General features: G+C 40.7%; 1 protein-coding gene across 6 annotated transcripts in view; it reads left to right on the top strand.

Moving 5' to 3' along the window:
• Nucleotides 1–15,502, top strand: part of OSBPL9 (oxysterol binding protein like 9) — a 2,070,592-nt gene that overhangs the window by 1,536,327 nt on the left and 518,763 nt on the right. For all 6 annotated transcript variants that reach the window (XM_044086075.1, XM_044086074.1, XM_044086077.1 and 3 more), the window contains one exon: nt 6,373–6,532. In XM_044086075.1, coding sequence (XP_043942010.1) covers nt 6,373–6,532 — 160 coding nt within the window. The remainder of the gene's footprint in view (nt 1–6,372; nt 6,533–15,502) is intronic.

Below are 15,502 nucleotides of genomic sequence, written 5' to 3'. Positions count from 1 at the left end.
GGCCTAGAGCAGAGCCCCCTGAGCCAGTATCCAGAGATGATTCCTCTGATGACTCAGAACATACAGACCCTCCTGAGGCTTCTTATTCTCCTTACGAAGACTCTGACGCTGAGGAGTCCATCCCTTCAGCCTCTCCTCCTGAGGAATTTTCCTTTGGGGAAATCTTGCATGCTATGAGGGAACAATTTCAGTGGCAGGGCCAAGATTTCTCAGACTCTAGAAAAAGGCTTAGGACCTTTCTACATTTGCCACAGCATAGGCCTTTAGCTATACCTCCAGTTCTCCCTGTTGTTGATGATGCATTTAATGATGCTTGCACTGCTCCTGATTCTTTACCTCCGGCTCCTGCTAAGCCCGATAGGTACTACAGGGTCCCGGACACTCATCACCACTTATATAAGGCTCCTTTTGCGGATCCAGAGACTATCTCCCAGGGTCCTAAAGCTGTAGCAGCTACTTCTTCTAAAAACCCTCCCTCTGAAAGGGAATCCAGGTCCTTAGAGATGGGGTAAAAAAGTTTACACCTCTGCTACTTTGTCAGCTAGAGCTTTGAACTGCCAATTTCATATGCTTCAATATCAAGAGTTTATGCTTGACCAGTTGACTAAAAAGCTGTCCTCTGAAGAATCTTTAGATAAAAAGTATGTTCAAGAAATGGTACATAATATACAGCAGGTTAGTAACCATTCTTTAAAATGTGGCTATGATGCACTGGAGGCTTCCTTTAGATCAGCCATGACTGGCACAGTTATCAGGAGGCATGCATGGTTGAAAGAACAGGCATTACCAGAACACTTCAAATCTAAGCTTTTGGATGCACCTATGGACAAGGTCAATTTATTTGGTTCCCCTGTACAGCAGGTACTAAAAAAGAGAAAGCAAAATCTGTGCAAACAGTGAAAGATTTCTTACAAGTTCAACCTCCAAGGTTTAGCAGGAACTGGCCCTCCAAGAATTGGTCCTTTCCGGACTCCTCTAAGACACAAAGAGGCAGGAATAGGTGCTCTAGAGGCAGAAACCAATCCAGGGGTGCCTACAGGGGTCGCCAGTGGCAGGGTAACAACCAACGAGGCACGGATACAGCCACCACCACCACTACAACTCAATCACAGTGACTTGGCGGTGGCACCGCCTACCAGGGAACAACTAGAAGCACCCTTAGGCGGAAAGCTAACCTTATTTTCAAGAAACTGGCACTGCATTACAAGAGAAAAATGGATTTTGCAAACTATAGACCATGGTTACAGGTTCCATTTCCATACTCTACCAGGAAAGAGAGGAATGCCAAACCTTCCACCTACTCAAAGGACAGAAGCTCTAAGACAAATATCTCAATTATTAAGAATGAGAGCTGTGGAAAAGGTACCATCTATGGAGCAAGGAAAGGGATTTTACTCCAGACTCTTCCTGGTACCAAGAAAAGAAAACAAATGGAGGCCTATTCTAGACCTGTCCGCTTTAAACACATTCCTCATTGTTCCAAAATTCAAAATGCTGACCTTACAGCAGCTTCTTCCCATGCTGGGCAAGGAGTCTTGGCTGGTAACTCTAGATCTCAAGGAGGCATACCTGCACGTCCCCATAAGACCAATTTGCAGAAGATACCTCAGATTTCTTGCAGGATCAGAGCATTATCAATTCTCAGCATTGCCCTTTGGCTTATCTACTGCGCCCAGAGTGTTCACGAAATGCCTGGCATCAGTAATCGCTCATTGCAGACTTCAGGAGATTCAAATCTGTCCCTACCTGGACGACTGCCTGATACAAGCGGACAACAAAACAAACTGACAGAAGACTTACAAAGAGTCATCTACCTGCTGCAAGCCCTGGGATATACAGTCAATACAAAAAAGTCAAGGCTGATTCCATCCCAAAGAATAGCTTTTCTGGGTGCAGAACTGGACACATCAAAACAAATGGCATTTCTAACTGCAGAAAAGAAAGAGCAACTTCCTCTCTACTTCTTGGCTTTAACAAAGCAGAACCATCTAACTGCAAGAAAAGTGCTACAAGCTCTAGGCTTCATGGCATCCTGCATAATACTGGTCCCTCATGCCAGGCTGCATATGAGAAAGCTACAGTGGTACCTAAAGAATTTATGGTCCCAGCACAAGCACAGCCTAGAAACCAAAATTCCAATGATCCCATGCCTGAAGCAAGAGTTCCTATGGTGGGCTCAGGCCTGCCAATCAAACACAGGATTGCCCTTCTGCAAAAGTCAACCAAGACAAACCATCACGACAGATGCCTCAGACCTCGGTTGGGGGGCACACATGATGGACAAGTGCATTCAAGGCCTATGGACTCAAGACCAGCTGCATCTGCACATAAATCTAAAAGAAATGATGGCAGTAAAATTGGCAATCCAGGCATTCAGACCTTTTCTCCAAGAAGGCCAGTTGATGATAAGGACAGACAACACCACAGTTATGTGGTACATCAACAAACAGGGAGGCACACACTCATACCCTCTATGCCGGCTGGCACTGGACCTATGGGATGTGGCTCTGAGCTACAACATTCAGTTACAGGCAATTTATGTACCAGGGAAGGAGAACATTCTAGCAGACATATTAAGCAGAACTACAACAGATGCCCACGAATGGATGCTGCATCCGGACATCTTCAAAACCATCACAAGAGAATGGGGATTACCACAAATAGACTTGTTTGCATCCCCATTCAATCACCAGTTGAAGAAATTCTGCACAAGGACTTACCACCCACTTGCTTGGAAGGTGGACTCCCTATCATTCATTTGGAAAAACCTGACAGCATACGCATTCCCACCACTTCCTTTGATGCACAAGGTGCTTCTGAAGATCAAAGAGGAGCGTCCGAGGATCATTCTGATAGCCCCAGACTGGCCAAGACAACATTGGTATCCACTGCTGAGGAGCATGTCCTGGGAACAAATATGGACACTGCCCCTGATCCCATTACTGCTAACACAGAACAACTACAACATCCTGCATCCAAACCTAAAAACTCTGCAGCTAACTGCCTGGAACATTACATAACAGCAATTAACCCAAATTTATCCCAAGGGGTTAAAGACATAATCATGGAGGCTCGTAGACCTTCAACAAGAAAGAATTATGCAGCAAAATGGAAAAGATATCTCATCTGGAGTACTGCAAAGGGGCAAGATGTGACACTGGTGAACATAGCCAACATCCTGGAGTACTTGGCGGAGCTCTTCCATACAGGCCTGTCCTACTCTTCCATCAAGATACATGCATCAGCTATTTCAGCAGAATACAGCTTGGATCCTCCTGTCTTCTCGCATCCTCTGCTCAGACAGTTTCTGAGAGGAATTAAAAATGTAAAACCTCCCAGGAAACCTCCATTGCCAGCATGGGACTTGAACTTTGTGCTAGAAAAACTGACTCTTCCTCCTTTCGAACCAGCAGCAACAGCAGAATTACAATACTTATCCTGGAAGACTGCTTTCCTGCTGGCAATAACTTCAGCAAGAAGGGTCTCTGAACTACAGGCATTAATGGCAGTGGAACCCTTCCTGATCTTCCATCAAGATAGAGTGTCCATGAGAACAAATCCTACATTTATGCCTAAGGTGGTATCCAGAGTCTCTTTAAATCAGGCTATCCACCTTCCTACATTCTTCCCCAACCCACAGAACAGGGGAGAAAGGCTCTTACATACCTTGGATGAACACAGACAATTATGCTACTACCTGGACAGGACAAAAAACAATAGAAAAACTGACCAGCTTCTGGTAGCATATGCAACAGGAAAGGAAGGAAAACCAATTTCTAAACAGACAATCTCCAAATGGATAGGAAATTGCATTAGATTTTGTTACTCCTACCATGGAAAGAAAACTCCAGAGAACATCAGGCCTCACTCCACAAGGGCTACAGCCACTACCACAGCTTTCTTACGAGGAGTGGCTACCAAGGACATTATAGAGGCTGCTACTTGGACCTCCGTGCATACATTTGCCAAGCATTACAACTTACCTCTATACTCTAGATCCCATGCTGGTTTTGCCACTGCTGTTTTGCAAGGGATCCTAACTACACCATAATATCTTCTCATTTCCTCCTCCCCTAGTTTAGCTATGGTATTCTACCCATTTGTAAAGACTGCAGATGCATCCTTGAAGGACATAGTACAGTTTTGTACCTACCATAAATGTAGATGTCCGAGAGGAATGCATCTGCAGTCAGGATTACCCACCCTCCTTCCCCTCTGAGGTACTCCTAGGGTATTTGCCAATCTTCAGCTAGCTTGGGGGGGATCTATTATGGTGCATTTGTTTGTATATATGTACATACATGCTTATTTTGTGTGTTTGCTCTCTACTATTTGGAAACTTTGACATTTATCCAAATTTAGCCATCCAAGAGGGCACCTGGCATCTGGGGCAAGAAACACTGAGGAAAATGGCGTCGGCTGATGCCTTTATACCCGAATAACTGCCGCAGTGACGTCGGGTGAAGTGCGACACCAGCCGAAGCCAGACCCAGACTTTGGAATCCGGCCGACCGAAGGGCTGCCTGACGACAGGACAACCCATTTGTAAAGACTGCAGATGCATTCCTCTCGGACATCTACATTTATGGTAGGTACAAAACTGTACTTTCTGCAGGGCCTCATAGCCCCTCCTAATCCTATTTAGACCCAGCCGCCCTACCTCAGCTTTGGGATTCAACCCAAGTGTAATGAATGCAACAGTGAAACACGATGAACATAGTACAGTTGTGTACCTACCATAAATGTAGATGTTCGAGTGTATTCACTGTTGCAGTCCAGGTTACCCACCCTCCATCCCCCTTTCTTTGCTGGGACTTATCTATACTTCTCTATCCTATACAACCTATGTGGTGTATTTGCTTGTAGATGAAGAGATTGTTTTTATTTTACTGTATGTTTTTATAAGCAATATGTATTGCCTACCTTCTTGGGGGCACCTGACATCTGGTGCAAGAAAAACTGAAGAAAATGGCATCGGCTGCATCTTAAATACCCCTGATGCACTGTCGTCAGGGAGGAGGCAACAGCAACCGACGCCGGACCAGGACTTTGGAATTCAGGCCAACTGTGGGTAGTAATGACTGCAACAGTGAATACACTCGAACATCTACATTTATGGTAGGTACACAACTGTACTTTATGTATATATATATATATATATATATATATGTTCATAGGTAGGTGTATTAGGCTATCTGCCCGAGGGCATTTATAAGCCTAGCCAGAGTGTCAGCTTTTGCCACCCCATTGATTAAATAACTGAGCCTCTGTCAAGAAGAGCCAATGAAGTGATCCCAGGGGTGTATTTTCTGTTACCCATCCACTCGTCAAGGTTTCTCTTGAAGACTGTTAGTGAGGGGCTCTGACTAATGTAGTTACGAATTTTGTTCCAAAGCATGGTGGAGTCTCTGTGACAGGAATCTGTCCCTCCAACATGTTCTATTTATTGTTGTGGAGAGGTTTCGCTCACTAGAGCGATATATATATATATATATATATATATATATATATATATATATATATATATACTTGAAAGTCTTACAGTTGTGGTCAGCTGGAGTAGCATGCATGGCATGGAAGTGTCAGACAGCTCACACATTTGTGTAGATGAGGCAGTTGCATGCCTTCATTTGCATTGTTGCAGAGAATTAAGAAGTCATACTTATGATGGCACCAGCTTTCCTCATTCCTGTTAAGAGGTTTTGGAGTAGGTGCAGAGTCAGCATTGTCATTACTGGGGAGCTTACTAAAGGGATTATTGTAGTCCATGTAAAACAGGTAGTAGTGTAAATAAACAAATCATACTAGTTTGCAAGCTAGTGATAGTTGTGTTTTACCCGGGTTTTGCTGCATAGCTTGGTTTAATTATCAGTTATGTGCCTTTAGTTTGAAGCTTTATGGCATCTTTTTACAGTTTTGCCTCTTATTATTTAAGTATATCTTTTTCACTTTTTTGTCATTCATTAATTCCCATTTAATAAATCAGTGAATGAGTAAATAAATTATTTGCTTTGCTAAATGGACAGGTGAGCTGTTATATGGGCACTTTTCAGCCACAACCCATACCAGAGGCAGTCACAGGTTTATTACATTTAAGTTTTCTAAGTATATCCGGTCTTTCACTTCTAGCATCTGCAAGTCACAAAATCCTTTGCCTGTGTAAGTCAGTAGTACAGTTGCATATGTTCATGTCTTGAGGTAGTTTTTCTGAACTTAAGGTCCACTCCCTTAAGCTTTGTTTCTTTTAATTAATGATCTCTTTCATGGCTGTAGCACTGAATAATCTTTCTTCTAGTACTTATGGAGCAGATAGGAAATGGCAGCATGATGATATGAATAGTTAATGCAGTTCTCTTTTTTGTCTATCTGTAGGCAGTGGCCAGTCAGTACCCAGTAGCAGTGTGACATCACCCAGTCATGTAAACATGTCTCCAAATACTGTTCCTGACTTCTCTTACTCCAGCAGTGAGGATGAATTTTATGATGCTGATGAATTCTACCAGAGTAACTCCTCACCCAAGCGATGTCTAGAGTAAGTACCTTCTTATAAGTGTGAAATATGAGGACCTCATCATTTCAAAGAATTAATGATACTCCACTGGGGTGCAAAGATTAGCCAAGGACTACTTCGGCTACTTGCTTATATTGAGGAAATCAATGAGTTTCATTTGTGATTTATTGATGTGTTACTGGATTTTAATCACATTAAATGTTTTTCTTCTTCCCTTCACATTTGAAGGTTTTTAATAGATTGCCTGGAATTCTTAATTTCTTACGTGTGTCTACTACCTCTCAGTGCTGTATATCCAAGGTGTTGCTGATATTACCAGGAGCCACTGAAGAACCTCTTGGTGCTGCAGTATAAGCCATGAAATTCATGTGAGAAGTAGCTTGTCTTGTTCTGTAAATGTTTTGTTGTGGGTATCTCCATTAGTACTTCCAAATGTGCTGCATTCTCCCACATCTGCTGCCATGCATAGATGATAATACAGTGTGCTATATGCAGAGCTCAGTCGATTTTCTGCTGCATGAATTCATCAGACAACCGTCAAATGCCTCAACACCAATATTCCCTCTAGCAAAAATGTAACTATCTTTTCCATTGCCATTTTAGGGCACCATACGAGAAAGGTCAACTGTCTAAAGCTATTGATACAGGTGCTGCATTTAATGCATTTATTTTGTCATTTTTGTGCAGTTTTCTTTGTCACATTTAATACATAGACTGTTCACAGACATGGCACTTTGACATGAATTAACTGCCACTTACCTTGCAAGAATTACGTTTTTATAAAGTGATATAAAACACTGAAAAAGAGAAACCTTTATTAACTCAGTGCTTTTGTCTTTGAAATGTGACTTCATCAGACTGAGCCTATGTTACAAACCCGATTAAGAAGCATCACTAAAAAAAAAAAATCACGATTGACACATCATAACGAGCCCATTATCAACGCTTTAAGTATGTTTGCAGTTTCAAATATTTTCTTAATTAGACCAACAGCAGCTTACAGTTATGTCTTATTCTCATTGACACTATCTCCAGCTCTACCGATCATCATCATGATGGGTCTGTCTTAATGACACTAGTGTGTCACTTTCCAGTGTTCCTCTCCAAACACCCAGAATACAAAACAGCCCCTGACCCGTATATTCTTTGATTATCCTGTGTATTCTGAGAGCATTGTATCTCAAAATACAGATTTGTTTTTGCTTTGCCACTCTGCATATATAATAATCCCTTTTTTTTGTGGTGAAACTGATGACAAAGTATGCCAGTGTTCCCAAGCTGTTCATAAAACTTAGCTGTCAGTGGTGAACTGATGAAGACAGACATGTAACAGAAGTTATCTTTTTTGCTGATATTTTGCTTTATACTGAGTTAGTTGCAGCTCTTGGATTTCCTTCCAGTCAGTCTCTGTACCATCAATACAAGAGGATCTATAGATGCCCTTCATATTTCACTGCTGCAGTCATAACTAATGGGATTTCCTGCCATGGAAGCCGTTGGTCAGCCCGACTAAAGGAGAATTTACTTCTCCTTCTGAAGCCAGTAGACACCCTGGCCAATGTCAAGATGGCTGGGTATAAATGAAGTCGGTCATTGCCATAACCTCAGTTCTTTTCTTGCCTTAGAAGCACAAAGCAGAGTGCTAGTGAGTGTGTTGGTTGGTCCACACCATTGAAAGAAGATGTCTAAAGCTAAAAACCCTGTTAACTAATGTCAGAGAAAGTTAATAACCATCTCTGCTGTGGCAAGCAGATAGCACACTGGGACCTTCACTCTTTTTGTGTTATTTGTTTGGGCCCAGAATACAAAGTACCTAACTGTAAGCCCTTTAACAGTAGAAAAATCAAACATAGGATCAAGATTTTAGCTAAACACTTCAGCAAGCAGCTGTGGCCTTCACGTACTATGTTGTCCACTAGTTGGTCTGAGGTTGATCTTGTTAGGTGTAAGAAGGATAAATGCTCAAAAGTTAGGGTACCGAGTGACATGCATTCACCATCTGCCTAGGTTTGTTATCAAATAAGTTGGGACACTTTGCAGTCCCCTCCGATGACTGAGGTTGTTGCACAGGTCCTATTGAGAAGCATTTGGAGTCCGATATGCCACAGGGTCCTTCTAGTTCTGCACAAGCTGGAGGAGATAGCTGTTAGGTTTGGTCCATAGTTGCTGGTTTCAACTTCCAATGACCGCATTAAAACTGATGGAGTGTTTGGAGTTTCTCGTTGTCAGGAGATCACCTCTATTCACTGTTCTCAGGATTCAGCTGTCTGCCCATTTCCTGGCCCTAGTGTGGACATCGCCCCAGGCCCAAGCCTAAGGCCTCACATTAAAAGGCTGTATTCAGCCTGCCCCATTTGAGGTCTATCAGCTACCACCCCCCAACCTCAGGCCTGTCAACAGGATTTAGTTAGGTTCCCCGAGGATTTGTACTGTTAAGCAGATAGTGGATATGGATGTTGTTGACATTAACAGTAATAACAGTGTTAACTTTAAGTAAAATAACTGAAAGTTTTAAAGTATTAACAGTATTACAACAAAAAAAAATTGCTGAGGGGGGAGTGGTCCTCTATATGGGAGGTCTTACCCCTTCACTTGGGGGATATTAAGGGAAAACTTCCTTATTTCTACAGTTTTGTAAACTCACTATTTGCAGTAGGAGAAGCTTGGATAAAAATGAGTCTGTTAAAAATTATTGACTTTTCCTACTTTTACTAGTTGCAGTCATACCTTGGCATCCCAGTTCAGGAAATGTCTTTAAAGCAGAGTTGCAGTATTACTATAAAAATATAAAGTGGTGCAAATGTGAGAGAATATTACCCTTTTGAGTAGACCAAGTCCAGTTAACTGAGTCATGCTACCATTTACATTTTGCCAGTACGGACCCTTAAACTGTACCTCCTCTCTTGAGGAGGGCTAGGCTAGTCGAGCCTGGATCTGGTCCTGCAGCGAGAATGTCCCAACTGAAAGAACTCCAAAGATGAAGCACAACCTACCTGCCCCAGGTGCCCTGCAGATGTCCACTGCTCAGTCATCTGGGTACCCTATCACATGTTGCTCACAAGCAATGCATCTCCTTGGCTTAGGCTTTTTTCCAGTCTTTCTAGTGTCTGCAGCCAATTTGTAATCCTTCTGTGTCTGGAGTCCCCATGGAAAAGCAATGGGGAAAAGTAATCCAATTAATTCTCCCTTGAGAAGATGAAAGAGGAGTAAATGAATTACTTTTTCCAGGTTTCCTTCTCCTTGATGGTATAACACTGACACAGAAGACTATTTGCTGTGCCTCTCCCATGGAAGACGTTTCCCTGGGATACACGTTATAGAATGAAGAGTACCTCAAATGTGAAGGTGAAGACACAGCTCCCACAAAATAAGTGCCTTTATGCCTTTTTTGTAGTCTCTAAGGAAAAGTACACCCAAACCACTACCCCTAAGAAAGTGAACAGGTAATACAGGGTGCTGGAGTCCCATAAGTTTCTCTGCAAGATTCCTGTGGCAGATGTAGCTTTAGTGTCTGTAAAACTGGAGAAGGGATTTAAATCTGATGCTACCCCCAGTACTCTTCCACTTGATATGGAAAGTAAAGTGTTAGACCATTTGGGACATACCTCTCAACCTGGAATCATAAAAAATCTGGACAAAGGCCTATGAAAAATGGATACAACTGGCCAAAATTCTGTACGCTGCTTAACATTAAATTTGTATACATAATTATGTAACCCTACCAACTGCAATGGAATTGTGGGATGCCAACTTTTAAATATAAATTGAAGAACAGACAACATATTAAACACAAAATAAAGACGATAGTGGTGTTTTATCTATATTAATATTTGAACTTGTATCAAACTTTGAACTTGTCCAAAAGTAAAATAAAATTTTCTTTTATAAAAATACAATTAACTGCTTCTACACTAAATACTAATATCACTGAAAGCCTCTTTAAACTGCTAGTAAAATGCCAGCAGTACATGCAGTAGTCAGCCTTGGAGGATACAACACAATCCTCTGGGAGTCGAATGCTGCATAAGCAAAATGCTGAACAAAGGAAGTCATGCACAGCAAAATTATTAGCATCAACAGACAGAACAGATGAGAAAGATCATCATCAAATTGTGCATCAATAAAGAGGACAGTAACAATAGCCTGAGTTACAATAACTACAAACTAGTAATATCAGCAAAATGGAAAAAAAAAAAAAGTAAATAACACTTGCTGGTTTCTGAGATGCTTTATTATGCCTCAGTATGACTAACACTACAGGTATAAACAGATGACAAAGGGGGGAACAGTATGACAAGATAATATCAGCAAAGGTGTGGGGCAGTGGAAACCACTAATAGATTGCTTAGAGAACCAAGAACAATCAGAACTATGTGATGCTCTTACAGAAAGGACACTAGATAACCAAAAACGCTAGGGACAGTAAAACATTAGTGGAACTGCTTCAGTGCAGTAGTTAAAACCATGAGATTAGAGTAATATCCAATACTAAGTAAATAAATTAAGACCACAGAAATTTCTAAAATTACAGTGTACCTGCCCCTGCAGTAAGGGTTAATCAGTCTGGGCATACACAGTTTTAAGGCCACTAGGCAGCTTGACAGTGCAATAAAAAGCAAGCTTTGTACATTACTGATTGTAAAACAATAAAACCCGAAATAAGAAATAAAATGCGTAAAACTTTCACTACTACATTATCTGTATAGCAGTCTAAAATAAGAAATTGTTTTTCACAGAATAAAAGTGTAGGCAGCCAAAACTGACAGTGACAGGGTCTGGAGAATTAAGTGAAACACAAGGACACGGGTAAAATCACCAATAGAAAGACATTGCACAATGACAGCCATGGACAAGTTAACAGTAAATGTACATATTACAAGTGAGCAGCTGTTGGAGCTAATCAGCAGATCATCTTTGATAACAGTAGCTTAGATGACCCTGCACTAGTGCACTTTAATAGGGAGGGGGCTCAGATTTCATGCTCTTTGAGATTACAACAGACACAACAAAAAGAAACATTTCCCCCAACGATCTATTTTGTATTCTGAATTTCTGCCTGCCCACGTGTGCACAAGCACTCCACAGACTGTAAATGCAAACATTTCCTTAACGGACGTTAACGATCACTTCATTACTCAGCTGACTCAGCTCATGTTACAATAATTATTGTAATGTAAATGTATGGCATGGTTGGTGCTTGGGTCAACACGGTGTTGATGCTGAAGCTGAATTAATCTTTTTTTTTTTTTTTTTTTTTTTTTTTTAAATATTCTTTTTTACCTGCTGCTGGAGCCAGAGGTGCTAAATTTTCTCATCCTCTCTCTCTCTCCATATCCTCCTTGATCATGGTGGGTGTCCAGAGTAGACGATGGGCGGATGCAGACTGGACTCTGCTGGTCTGCCGGCTGCTGCAGAAACTAAGTAGTTGCTTGCTTGCTTCTTGGGTTGCCTTGGCTTAACTAGTTAACTTAAGCCAAGGCAACCCAAGAAGCAAGCAAGCAACTTAACTAGTTAAGTTAAAAATTAAAATAGTTGAACACTCCTCTTCTCATCCTCCACTCACTGATCGGGATCGCTGCCTGAGCCTGCCTGCTGTGCTCTGCCCTCTCTCCCATCCAGTCTTTGCTCTAAATCCACAACAACATGAGCATACAACACGACAGTACGCGATGTGTGTGCGAACGTACATGTATACAGTGGATATAAAAAGTTTACACACTCCTATTAAAATGCCAGGTTTTTGTGATATAAAAAAATGAGACCGCAATAAATCATTTCAAAACTTTTCTCACCTTTAATATGACCTATAACCTGTACAATTCAATTGAAAAGCAAACAAATCTGTTGGGGGAAAAACATAAAAAATAAAAAACGTACAATATACTGATTGCATAAGTGTGCACACCCTTAAACTAATACCTTGTTGTGTGTGCCCACCTTTAAACTAATACTTTGTTCAAGAACCTTTTGATTTAATTGCAACATTCAGTCTTTTTGAGTAGGAGTCTATCAGCATAGCACATCTTGACTTGGGCAATATTTGCCCACTCTTCCTTGCAAAAGCGCTCTAAATCTGTCAGGCTGTGAGGGCATCTTTTGTGCACAGCCCTCTTTAGGTCACCCCACAGATTTTCAATTGGATTTAGGTGTGGGCTCTGGCTGGGCCATTCCAAAACTTTAATTTTCTTCTGGTGAAGCTATTCTTTTGTTGATTCGGATGTATGCTTGGGGTCATTGTCGTGCTGAAAGGTGAAATTCCTCTTCATCTTCAGCTTTACAGCAGACGCCTGAAGGTTTTGGGCCAAAAGTGACTGGTATTTGGAACTGTTCATAATTCCCTCCACCTTGACTAAAGCCCCAGTTCCAGCTGAGGAAAAGCAACCCCAAAGCATGTTACTGCCACCACCCTGCTTCACCCTGGGGATGGTGTTCTTTTGGTGATGCGAAGTGTTGTTTTTGCGGCAAACGTACCTTTTGGAATTATGGCCAAAATGTTCAACACATTTTCCCATATGCTTTTGGGAGACTTGATGTATTGTTTTGCAAATTTTAGCTGGGCCTGGATGATTTTCTGTGTAAGAAAAGGCTTCTGTCTTGCAACCCTACCCCATTGTTCAGATATATGGAGAATACAGGGGGATTGTTGTCACATGTAGTACACAACCAGTACTTGCTAGAAATTCCTGCAGCCCCTTTAGTGTTGCTATAGGTCTCTTGGAAGCCTCCCTGACCAGTTTTCGTCTTGTCTTCTCATCAATTTTGGGGGGATGTCCAGTTCTTTGCAGCATCATTGTTGTCCCATATTTTCTCCACTTTTTGATGACGATCTTCACTGTGTTCCATGGTATATCCAATGCTGTGGAAATTTTTTTGTACCCTTCTCCTGACTGATAATTTTCAACAATGAGATCCATTTGATGCTTTGTAAGCTCTCTGTCAGCCATGGCTTTTGCTGTAGCAGGCAACTGAATAAATGTCAGGAAAATCCTACTGGGACAGCTGAACCTTTTTTGGGGTTATCATAAAAAGTAAAGGAAGCTGCTCAGATGCAAAACCATGCAGAAAATAGCAAGCAGCATACAATGAGTCTCTTCAGACCAAAGTCATATAAATCACACCAAACAGCATACGACAAGTCTCTTCAGACCAGGAATATAAGAATAATCCAATCCAATGAAGCAAAATGCTGTTAACTTCTTTAAAACCAAATCTTTTATTAGCAGGTATCTGGTAAGCGCTTTCGCCAAAGTGGCTTCTTCAAACCATAAGAGTATAAAGCAGTTCAAGACACACCTTATGTACCTTCAAGGACACCTTCAATTACTAATTAAGCCTAATGATGACATCATAATTAAAGCATATACATTTAAAGTGAACAATCAAATAGTATTACAATACATCTTTACAAGTAGTAAAGGCAAAATATTTAAAACATTATTACTGCATAAAAATGGACATCACTTAAGCATCCTAAAGATATTATATAAATAATATCTTTAATTAATCCATCAATAAAACAATTTATTATAAAAAATAAAAAATGTTTAAAAAACTATTTAAAATGAAACCTTCTGTTTTTAAGAGCTGGTCTTAAAGGGACCTTATCATTAAGACCAGGGTGAATATGTGCTTGCAGTCTGATAATCCAGTTAGTTTCATTTCTTTCGGTATAATTCCTTAGGTCCCCTCCCCTCAAACTGGGTGTATTAATATATAAAACTAAATACTTAAAAGTATGTGAATCGTTGGTTTCTAAAACATGTTTAGACAAAGCATTGGTGTTTGACCAAATACGGATCTGATATAAGTGCTCCCCCACCCTGACCTTAAGCCTTCTATCGGTTTTACCGACAAAGAAGGCAGGGCAAGAAGAGCATAATAATGTTGAGCCTGTTCAACAAAGCAGGTATATTTCTGAATTACCTGTTGTTTATACATCACTAAATAGTGAACCAGTAGTTCACAGAAAAACTTTTCCACACTCTAATACTCCCAGGATTGTAGAACACCCTACCCCTTTCCCAATTTCCAACATGCACAACAGAGGAAGAAGTCGCTCTATGAGCAGGGGAAGGCAAAAAAGGAAAGCCCTGGGAGGAGAGTTGAAAGAACCCACTTTGAAGAAAATGTGGGAGAAAGCGACAATAACTTAGTATTGAATCTTTCACATAGACCTTTGGACAGGTATGAGTTAGAAGTCCTAAACAAAGGTCTTTCGTTCATACCTACTACCAATAGTAACATGATAGACACCATTTTAGATATTAAATTGTTTGCTCATAATTTGCAATTAAAACTGCTTTTTAATAATGGTGCTAGCAACACACGACTTGTACAATTTCGTAAACCTAGTGTATTTGTTCCTAGTTTACATCCATTAGTGGATGCCTTTTGCAAAATGGTTGAAGAGGATATTTACTCTACATCAAAGAAACCTTTTGTTTGTTCCAAGAAGGGTAATTTAACTTTTAGACAGAAAAAGGCACTAAATAATCTTAAGAACGATAGAAACATTTCAATCAGACCAGCTGATAAAGGTGGCCCAGTAGTAGTGCTAGACAGAGAAGTATATAATAGTTATATGAAGGAAATGCTGAGTGACTCTACTTTTTATATACCTATAGTCTTGCATGTTGTACAAGAACATGTTCTTAGGGTATATATAATACATTAGATGACTTGAATAGAAGTGGTACAATTACATCTGAAATGTACAATTTTCTATGGGTTGAAAACCCATTGATTCCAACTATACAAGGATTACCCAAAGTACATAAAGATCCCATACGTCCAGTAATGAAACCCATTGTAGCAGGCAGAGGTTGAGTTACTGAACCCCTGTCAGTGTTTGTAGAAAAAATGTTAAGACCAGTAGTTTATTTAAATCCATTTATTCTAAGGGATTCCAAACAGTTTTTGTTGGACCTGTATAAGGAAACCGCAAATCTCCTTGATACTCTCCCTTATTTGCTTGTTACAATGGATGTTAAA

This window comes from Protopterus annectens, chromosome 10.part0 (assembly GCF_019279795.1).
Source record: "Protopterus annectens isolate FY-2018-M chromosome 10.part0, PAN1.0, whole genome shotgun sequence".
Classification (NCBI taxonomy): domain Eukaryota; kingdom Metazoa; phylum Chordata; order Ceratodontiformes; family Protopteridae; genus Protopterus; species Protopterus annectens.
The sequence above is the reverse complement of the archived record's forward strand: the minus strand, read 5'-3'. Positions and strand labels throughout refer to the sequence as shown.